A 9,760-nucleotide genomic window follows, 5' to 3' on the forward strand; every position below is an offset into this window, starting at 1 on the left:
GCTATTCCACTAAAAAATAGGGTGTATTTTTATGTTTTCTAGCTGTGGGCAGCTTCTCTCTCTTCTTTCTTTTTCTTCTTTTTATTTTTAATGGTGCCTCACTTGACCTGGGCTAGTCATTCTTCTGATGCTTACGCGCCAGAAACTTAAAATTCTCTAGGGTAAGGGGCAGATAATACAGAAAGAGGGGTGTGGTTGGAGAGTTATTTCATAAGGTATGTGTCTAACACTTTGGGTTTTTTTTTATTTGTTTGGTTGTTTTATGAGAAAGATTAGCCCTGAGCTAACATCTGCCACCAGTCCTCTTTTTTGGCTGAGGAAGACTGGCCCTGAGCTAACATCCGTGCCCATCTTCCTGTACTTTATATGTGGCACGCCTGCCACAGCATAGCTTGACAAGCATTGCATAGGTCTGCACCCAGGATCCAGGCTGGCGAACCCCGGGCCACCGAGGCAGAGCATGCGAACTTAACCGCTGCACCACCCACCCAGCCCCCTCACTTTGGGGTTTTTTTAACCAAAGATGCACACAATAAATTAGCATATAGCCATATAATGGGAATAAGATGTTTCTCTTACACTATAATGTCTACCTGCCAGCCAGGGCCATTGAACATACAAGAAGCTAATGAATGTAAAAGGGCTTTGTGACAGCTAAAGCAAACCCCAAACAGTTCCCATCATCACACCCTTAAATTCATCTCCCAGGGGAGTTCAGTGGAACTGAACTAGCTTCTATGCTTCCTGACATTCATCAGTCTTCCCCACCCCCCAGGACAATCCAAGGCTTAATGTTTACTAGGTAGTACCTTTCTTTTTTGATGTTCTCCAAATCCTGTGAGACCATTAGGGCAAGAATGACTATCCTTGGGGTGGGCCCAGTGGCACAGCGATTAAGTTCACATGTTCTGCTTCCGCAGCCTGGGGTTTGCTGGTTCAGATCCCAGGTGCGGACCTATACATCGCTTGTCAAGCCATGCTGTGGCAGGCGTCCCACATATAAAGTAAAGGAAAATGGGCATGGATGTTAGCTCAGGGCCAGTCTTCCTCAGCAAAAAAGAGGAGGATTGGTGGCAGATGTTAGCTCAGGGCTAATCTTCCTCAAAAAAAGAATGACTATCCTCATTTTAAAAAGAAGTGAATTGAGGTAAAGTGACTTACCCAAGGTCATATATAGCTAGGAAGTAGCAGAACTGGGATTGAAATCCAGTGAACTTGTCCAGTTTTTGGACAAATTCAGGGACTCCAACTTCACTTGGCAAAGAGTAGAATCAGAAAACTGGTTGTTCAAAGAGGTGATATAACCAGCAAAGTAAACCAGTTTCAAGGAGAGTTTAGAAAGATTTCAGGATGACAGACCCAGAAGTAGTTGTGAAAGGCACTCCAATATAGGGGGACATCTCTCTACTGGGAGAAATCCACCTTGGTCCTTCTCCACTGACGTAAAGCAAGGCTTCCTGCTGAATGGAACTCAAGCAGATATTTTTATGGGAAACCCATTGGTACCAGTGGTGTAAAGGCAGGGGCAGAGCTAGGGTAGGAACCTCCAGATGTGGATGAGGTCTGGACATGCAGGAAAAGGTGCTTGGACCAAGATCTGTTGACTTCTTTTGCTACTAACAGGGCCAGGTGCCCACCTCACCTGCAGGCTCTGACTAATTTTGCATTTCTGAATTGTGTGGTGTTTGCATCCCTGCTGATGAGCCACTAGTCCCATAAGTACATATGTGTGTATGCAGGCCTGTGTGTGCATATTCATTCATCCAACAAAAATTTACTGAGTGCCTTTTGAGTGCCAGGCATTTTGTTAGGTGTTGGGGATATAGGAAAAAAATAAAAGACACATGCCACTGCACTCATAGAGATCACTATCTAGTTGGGAAGACAGTAATCAAGCAAACAACTAAATAAAACAACTGGAAATATGTTCTGTGTGGGAAAGCAATATGGTGCTGTGATCAAGAATAATAGTGAGGATGGGAGTGGGAATCTACCAGATGCTGTTCAGGGAAAGCCTTTCCAAGAAGGTGACATTTAAGCTTAGAATTGAAGGATGAGAAAAGAACAACCAAAGGACCCTCCTCAGTCTGAAGCCAGGTGAGGGGAGCTCTGCAGCAGGGTGCTGGGACTACCCAGAAAGCCTGCTATTCTGTTTTCGTTCTCTCTGCCCCATTCCACCCTTTCCAGGGTCCTCCTTCCTCCCAGCACTTCCGTCAGGAGTCCCATCCCAGCCCCTCCAGGTGCCAGGGAGGAGTTTCTCCTGACCCCATCTTGAGCTGTTGAGTTCTTCCCTGCCCATTCTTGTCTTCCTCCCCCTGCAGATCTCCTGGAACCAGGGGGTTGACTTTTGGTGGCATGAACTCATGAAAGAGGCAGGGGATGAGTGTGAGCCTGAGTGGTGTGATGCTGAGGACCCACTCTTCATCCTGTACACCAGTGGCTCCACAGGCAAACCCAAGGCAAGTATGTGTGTTTGTGTACTGTGTAGGGGTGAGAAATGAGTTTCTGAGGAAGCATGTAATGACATGAATTTTACTCTGCAACCCTGAGTTTCAGAAAAGTCACATTACCTTTTCTAAATCAAATTAAGACATAAATCCTTAATCACTAGATGGTGAGGCCCAGGATGAGACAGTTCAGGTGGGGACTTTCATGGTGCCCAGAAAAAGAGAAAAGGATCAGTCCATTGGTTAACATTGATGTCCCTTGCTCATGCCCACATGGTTTGATTGAAGGAAAGGTGCCATGTCAACTCAAGGCCAAGGGTAGGCACAAGGAGTCCTTTGTATTCCTAGACTATAGCTCTTAGAGTTCAGTTCCTTCCACATGCGACACTATTAACATCTAGACCCTCCTAGGGCACAGTGTGGGAGCCATAAACACTTAAGAAAACTCTTGACTCCTCCATTAACTTGAAAGATATATTACTCTACCTTCCACTCACTGCACCCCTAAATTCTTCTCTCCACTTGCTTTGGAATATCCCTCATTGGGCCTTTAGAAACACAGTTTTGGCCTCTCTTTCCTTGAGGTGGGGTATTGATGGAGTAAGCAAAGAAGATTCTTTTTTTTTTTCCATTCCCACTCTGTCAATGTATAATTGAGTGTGTGTGTGCAAATACATAACAAAGACACTATTAGATGTGAGTGTCCTAGAAGTGTTTGTGCGTGAGAGTGATGTGGGTGGCTCAGAAATACCATCTTAGGGTATGGGTGTGAATGATGGACTGACTATACATGTGTGTGAGTGTGAGATGGGAACATGGAGAAAAGGGGATGGAAGGGAGATGGATGTTACAAAAGGGGTGCTGGCAGGGCCAGAATCCCTGAGGAAGATCTTCCTCTAGCTCTGCCCAGCCTGCATCTGGTGGTCAGTGGGGGTGAGACCAAGGCCCCAACCTGAGGTCCTATTTTTCCCCAGGGTGTGGTACACACAGTTGGGGGCTACATGCTCTATGTGGCCACAACCTTCAAGTACGTGTTTGACTTCCACGCGGAGGATGTGTTCTGGTGCACAGCAGACATTGGCTGGATCACTGGCCATTCCTACGTCACCTATGGGCCACTGGCCAATGGTGCTACCAGTGTTTTGGTAAGAAGGGAACTGGGACCCATGGCTGCCTGGCCTACTTAGGGGATAGACAAGATGATCCTGGGTGACTACCTCCCAAGGCCACTTGGTCTAGAGGCAGGGGGACTTACATAATGACCTGTTTCCTAGAGAAAGAGGAGTTCTGAGAGGGTTGTGTATCATGATTGGGAAGGTCTCTTGGATTGTCTGGTAAGGGAATGAAGACACTGGTTTGTCAGAAAGGGCAAGATACTGAGCCTGAGGGTACAGGAGGGGAATGGAGGAACTATTGGGAAGGACCGGGAATGACCAGCCTTCACTGGGGTCAGTTTGAGGGGATCCCCACATACCCGGATGTGAGCCGCCTGTGGAGTATCGTGGACAAGTACAAGGTGACCAAGTTCTACACAGCACCCACAGCTATCCGCCTGCTCATGAAGTTTGGAGATGAGCCTGTCACCAAGTGAGACCCCTCCCCAGCTGCTGCCCCATGGGTGTCCCTCAGAGCTGGGTGCTGGCCTTTTTGCACAGTCTTTTCCATTCCATTGTTCCAACTCCCAGGCCTGGAATAGGGGAGGGGGCAGGAGAAGAGCCTGGGCATGTCTTCCTGGTTCCCAGTGGTTCTCAGAGCCTTCCTCTCTTTCCACTCCCCTGCCCAAGGCATAGCCGGGCATCCTTACAGGTGCTAGGCACAGTGGGTGAACCAATCAACCCTGAGGCCTGGCTTTGGTACCACCAGGTGGTAGGTGCCCAGCGCTGCCCTATCGTGGACACCTTCTGGCAGACAGAGACAGTGAGTAAGGGGTTCAGAAGGATGGGGCTCAGGGACAGTATAGGAAGACTGACTCAAATTTCTGATCTCTGACTTCCACAGGGTGGCCATATGCTGACACCCCTCCCTGGTGCCACACCAATGAAGCCTGGTTCTGCTGTGAGTGAGGCTCCCTTGGCTGGTCCTGGCCTAGGCAGTAGTAGAGTCTTGGGGCATTTGGCCTAGGTAGAGGGTGGGGGACTGGACTGATATGTGTGAGGAATTTGAAGCTCTAGGGCTCCTTGGGAGAGGTAGAGAGTTGAGTCAGAGTTGCCTCATTCCTCTCCTTGGATCCTGTCTCCTGTTTGCTTCTAGACCTTCCCGTTCTTTGGTGTAGCTCCTGCAATCCTGAATGAGTCTGGGGAAGAGCTGGAAGGTGAAGCTGAAGGTTATCTGGTGAGGCCCTGGCCCTTGGGGGTTTTTGAGGAGGAGGTGGGAAGGGTCCACCAAGGGGTACTGTACTTGTTTCAGAGTTTAGAACCTAATCTCTCCTGGTAGCTGCTTGTGGCAAAAATTCAAGGGTTGAAGGTTATCGTCTGCGGAGAGACCCTGGGGGGAATCCTTCAGATACTTTGCCTGCCTCTCTGCGTCTTGGCCCATGTGGCTCTTAAGGGCTCTGCTCAAAGATTCCTGATGGTGCCTTTTTGGGTCTGGAAGACATAGTCCCAACTCTTCCTTTGCAAACGTTCTAGTGTGAAAGGAGGCTTCATAAACATAGTGGAAAATCATAATAGGCTCTGGAGTCAACCTGCCTGGGTTCAAATCCTGGCTCTGCCTCTTCTGTGACCTCATGTAAGTTACCTAACCCCTCTGAACCTAAATTTTCTCATTTATAAAATAGAGTTATAATAGTACCTTTGTCTCCTAAAATTAGATAATCCATGTGAAGGGTTTGGCACAGAACCTAACAGTTAGTGCTTGATAAATGTTAGCTGTTGTTGTGATTGTTATATTAGTACTTATAGGGAGATCATCAGTTCCCACCCTCCACCCCACTTCATTTTTACTGATAGTAAGTTAGTAACAATGGCAGGACTTGAATCCAGGCCTTCTGACGCTTAGCCTAGAATTCCATCCATCCCATCAGTCTGCTGCCATAGGACATTATTGATTGGGGCAATAACTATTTACTAATGTGTAGGTCCGATATTTTTATATGACTATTTTCATTTGCATCAAACTGGATCTGCTTTCCTGAAGGATTACCCAAAAGGAGACAAACTTACTAATGCTTATCACTAATAGAATATTGTGCTAGGCAACTTCCACATAATATTAATTCTCACAATCACTTTGGGAGGTAGAGATGATTTTCTCTGGTTTACAGATGAAAATTCTGAAGCTCAGAGAGGTCAAGTTACTTACCTGAGGTCACACAGCTAGTAAGTGGCAGAGCTTGGATTCCAAGGCTATGTTGTTTATCTCCAAGGCCTGTACTTTGTCTTACTTCTCAGGAATGGCATTCAGGCCATTTCTCCTCAGTTTGAGAAAAGCTCTGATTGTCTTCCAGTGAGACAGCATAGAGGATGTAACTACTGTGCCTTCCTCACTCCTCAGGTGTTCAAGCAGCCCTGGCCAGGGATCATGCGCACAGTCTATGGGAACCATGAACGCTTTGAGACCACCTACTTTAAGAAGTTTCCCGGCTACTATGTGACAGGAGATGGTGAGCCTTGGCTAGCTCCTTCCCACACCTTTCATTTTCAAGAAGAGTTGGCTAGGGGTGAAGAAAAACAGAGAGGGGAACGTCCTATGTGTCCTGTGTGTCAGTGTCTAATATCCAGCAGAGCTACAGAGAAGACTGTAAGAGAAGAAATGAGTGTTGCAAGAAGGGCTCAGCATAGTGCCATCTGAGATTTGATGTATGAGGAAAAAGGTTCTTGTTTCTATTGCTCCTGTGCTGAAAGAGATGGGGCATATGGCAGTGTGTATCACTGTCATGTGTGTCCGCATGTCTGGTGTCTGTTTGCCCATGGCCCATCCACCAATCCATTCATTCATTAATATTTATTGAATGCCTATTACATCCAGGTACTGATCTAAGCACAGGGGATATTACCATGAATAAGATAGACAAGGGTCTTTGCTCTCATGGGGCTTACATTCAAGAGACAATAAACAGCAAACAAGTAAATAAGCTTATCTTAGGTAGTGATAAGTGCTGTGAAGAAAAATAAACAGAGTAATGGGATAAAGAGTGTCTGCAGGGATGGCTACCATACATGAGATGACAGAAGTCTTCTTTGAAGTGACTTTTGACCAGAAGAGTGAGAAGGAGCCAGGCATAGGAATATATGGAGTAAGAGTGAGTGTTCTGTGCAGAGACACAAACTTGAAATATCTGAGGAACAGACTGAAGCCTGTGTGGCTGGAGTGCAGTGAGCAAAGGGAAGAATGTTACATGAAGTTGGAGAGGTAGATAATATAGGGCCTTGTGGGCCATGGTAAGGAGTTTGGATTTTATCCAATGTACAATGGGAGACCTTTAGGGGTTTTAAGCAGAGAAGTGATAACTGATTTACTCTTTAGAAAATAACTTTGCCTTATTTATTTATATTCCATTACTTCTGCCAAATTCTATTGACAATACAGACTAACCCTAGCACAATGAGAAAGACGACTATACAAGGGTATGAATACTAGGAGTTGGAGATCAGTGTGGCTATCTGGGAGCCTGGCTACCACAATGGGCAAGAAGAGAAGCAGGAATACTTGTTAGGAGGCTATTGCCGTGGGTGTGGAAGTCTGGTAAATGGATCATGTGGATCATGTATCCTACTGTGGGGTATTTATTATGTTGTACATGTCTTCTCTTCCCAGGCTGCCGGCGAGATCAGGATGGCTATTACTGGATCACTGGCAGAATTGATGACATGCTGAATGTATCTGGTGAGGGCCAGGGACCATTTTCCCTTATTAGCCCTGTTCTCCCAGCAACTCCTAGCCAAAGCCTTCCAAGAGAGCCAGGGTGTCCTGTGGCCAGACCATACTTGGAGTGAGGCATTCAGTTCTAGGCCCAGGTTTTGGAGGAAGAGTGATAAACAGTGGAATGTGCCTAGAGGAGGGAAACTGGTATGGTGGGGCAACTGTTATGTTGAGCTATGAATGAAGGGCCTTCCCCATTTGACCAGACCAGGACTGCCCTGTAGGCACAGATGGAGCAGGGGTTGAGGCAGAGGCTGGGATCTCTCTCATGGCACTTCCTTTCCCTTGACAAGGACACCTGCTGAGCACGGCCGAAGTGGAATCAGCACTTGTGGAACATGAGGCTGTTGCCGAGGCAGCCGTAGTCAGCCACCCTCATCCTGTGAAGGGCGAATGCCTCTACTGTTTTGTCACTCTGTGTGATGGCCACACCTTTAGCCCCACCCTCACGGAGGAGCTCAAGAAGCAGAGTAAGGAAGCCTCCCTGGGCAGGGACTGCAGGGTCTGTCCTGATGGTCCAGTTACCACAGCAGGTTGGGTGGCAGTGCTGGAGTGAGCTGCTTCCCAAACCACAAACAGATCCCAGGGGGCCTTGGGGCTGATTGTCGTCTTCCCAGTCAGTCTCCACTAGTCTCTCCACCAGGAAAATAATGGCTGACATTTATAGAATCCTTTCTCTCTGCTATCATTGAGCTAAGTAATTTAAATGCATTAATCCATTTAATCCCTATAATCAAGATCTAAGAAACAGATCTTATTTTATCTTCCTTCTAAAGATGCAGAAATTGAGGCTCAGAGAAGTTAAATCACTTGCCCAAGGCCACACTGCTAGTAAAGTGGGATTTCAACTCAAGCAGGCCATTCTAGAGCTTGAGTTTCATGAAAGTAGATTAAGATAAAATAATAGTAAGTAAAGAGATAGTAAAGAGACAGTGTGTTAAAAAGAAAGACAGACAGGCAGTGAGCCTGAGACTAACTCTGTGGCTAGGGACTTGAAAGGGAAATGAGTGGGGAACAAAGCTATCTGTACCTTGGTTTTTGGGAGCCTAGCTAAGGGTACTGAAGAAATGCTTAATGATTTGTTGGTTACAGTTAGAGAAAAGATTGGCCCCATTGCCACACCGGATTACATCCAGAATGCACCTGGCTTGCCTAAAACCCGCTCAGGTATGTTCAGAGGCCCCAAGGGTTTGGGAAAGGGATTGGCCAAAGCCCAGTGGTTGTGGAATGTGTGTGGATGGAAGCCTTTGGCAGGGCTGGAGTGGGTCAGTGCTGTCACCAGGTAACCAGAAGCCTGTGGTCTCCCAGGGAAAATCATGAGGCGGGTGCTTCGGAAGATCGCTCAGAATGACCATGACCTGGGGGACACGTCTACTGTGGCTGATCCATCTGTCATCTGCCAGCTCTTCAGTCACCGCTGCCTGACCATCCAGTGAACAAGATCCTGCCTTTACTCAGGATTCTCCCTGCTTGGCTTTCCAAAGTTTTGCCCACCCTCCCTGTCCCTATCCAGGAGCGCTGAGGGCCAGTGCTGACCCATACCACCTCCCTCGACCAGCTGTCTGAGACCAAGGACCAGCTTTGCCCCTGGGAGGAGGCAACTTACTGTGACTTCCAGGCAGATGGGACAGGACCCAGTTCAGACTCAGGTTGCTGTGCCCCTAGACTGCAAAGAGCCCTTGGAGCGCAGAACAGGGACCTGAAGGTCACGTTCCCAACACAAGTTAAATGTTCAGAGGGCAAGTTGAGGGCCTAGACTGAAAAAGGGAGGCAGCTCTGTAATCCTATGTCACCTCTCAGGAAGCACCAGTACTTATCTTGGACGTGCACTTGCTCTTAGAAATGCCTGTTTGTGAGTCCTGGAACAATTGATTATTATTTTTTTAAACACTTTGCTGCTTCTGTTCTGGATCTGAATTCCCTTTTGTGCCAGATGGCAGTGCTTGTCTACCCATTTGCTCCAAGAGCTATGCAGGCAGGCTCAGTTTCCAGATCATCTGCTGCTTTGCAGGAGTAAATATGTTTTGTTCGTAGGGCCAGAGGAGCCTGTCTTCCTTGTCCTCTGTTCCCACCCTCCCCAAAAGAAGAGTCCTGCCCATGAGGGACACTCTCAGATGAAACTCTCTTTTCTTGCCCCGGTCATGCTCAAGCTCTGTGGTTGTAGGAATAAAGTCTGTGACCTCAAGAAGGCAGTGACTTGTTTTGTTAGGTATCTTACAGGCTGTATACTTGCTAGCTGCTCTGATTTGTGTCAGGGCTGGGAAGGGGAGTGGTTTTACCCAGGAATACCCCAATATCCTCTTTCTAGAACTTTTGGTTTGGGTGGAGCCAGACAGGGTTTCACACATAGGCCCTTTGACAAGCTCCTGAGCTAAGCAGGAAAGCAACTGAAGCCAGTTCACATTTGTGATGTCCCATCATGGTTGCCCTCCCTCCCCAGCTCCTGCCAGGAA

General features: G+C 47.4%; 1 protein-coding gene across 2 annotated transcripts in view; it reads left to right on the forward strand.

Moving 5' to 3' along the window:
* The window catches only part of ACSS2 (acyl-CoA synthetase short chain family member 2), a 47,040-nt gene extending 37,544 nt beyond the window's left edge, over positions 1 to 9,496 (forward strand). For both annotated transcript variants that reach the window (XM_014850735.3, XM_014850734.3), the window contains 11 exons: positions 2,322 to 2,459; positions 3,422 to 3,592; positions 3,901 to 4,034; positions 4,232 to 4,364; positions 4,446 to 4,502; positions 4,698 to 4,778; positions 5,940 to 6,048; positions 7,203 to 7,271; positions 7,601 to 7,777; positions 8,400 to 8,474; positions 8,616 to 9,496. In XM_014850735.3, coding sequence (XP_014706221.3) covers positions 2,322 to 2,459; positions 3,422 to 3,592; positions 3,901 to 4,034; positions 4,232 to 4,364; positions 4,446 to 4,502; positions 4,698 to 4,778; positions 5,940 to 6,048; positions 7,203 to 7,271; positions 7,601 to 7,777; positions 8,400 to 8,474; positions 8,616 to 8,743 — 1,272 coding nt within the window. In that variant the 3' untranslated portion in view covers positions 8,744 to 9,496. The remainder of the gene's footprint in view (positions 1 to 2,321; positions 2,460 to 3,421; positions 3,593 to 3,900; positions 4,035 to 4,231; positions 4,365 to 4,445; positions 4,503 to 4,697; positions 4,779 to 5,939; positions 6,049 to 7,202; positions 7,272 to 7,600; positions 7,778 to 8,399; positions 8,475 to 8,615) is intronic.
* Positions 9,497 to 9,760: the final 264 nt, after the last annotated feature.

This window comes from Equus asinus, chromosome 15 (genome assembly GCF_041296235.1).
Source record: "Equus asinus isolate D_3611 breed Donkey chromosome 15, EquAss-T2T_v2, whole genome shotgun sequence".
Lineage (NCBI taxonomy): Eukaryota > Metazoa > Chordata > Mammalia > Perissodactyla > Equidae > Equus > Equus asinus.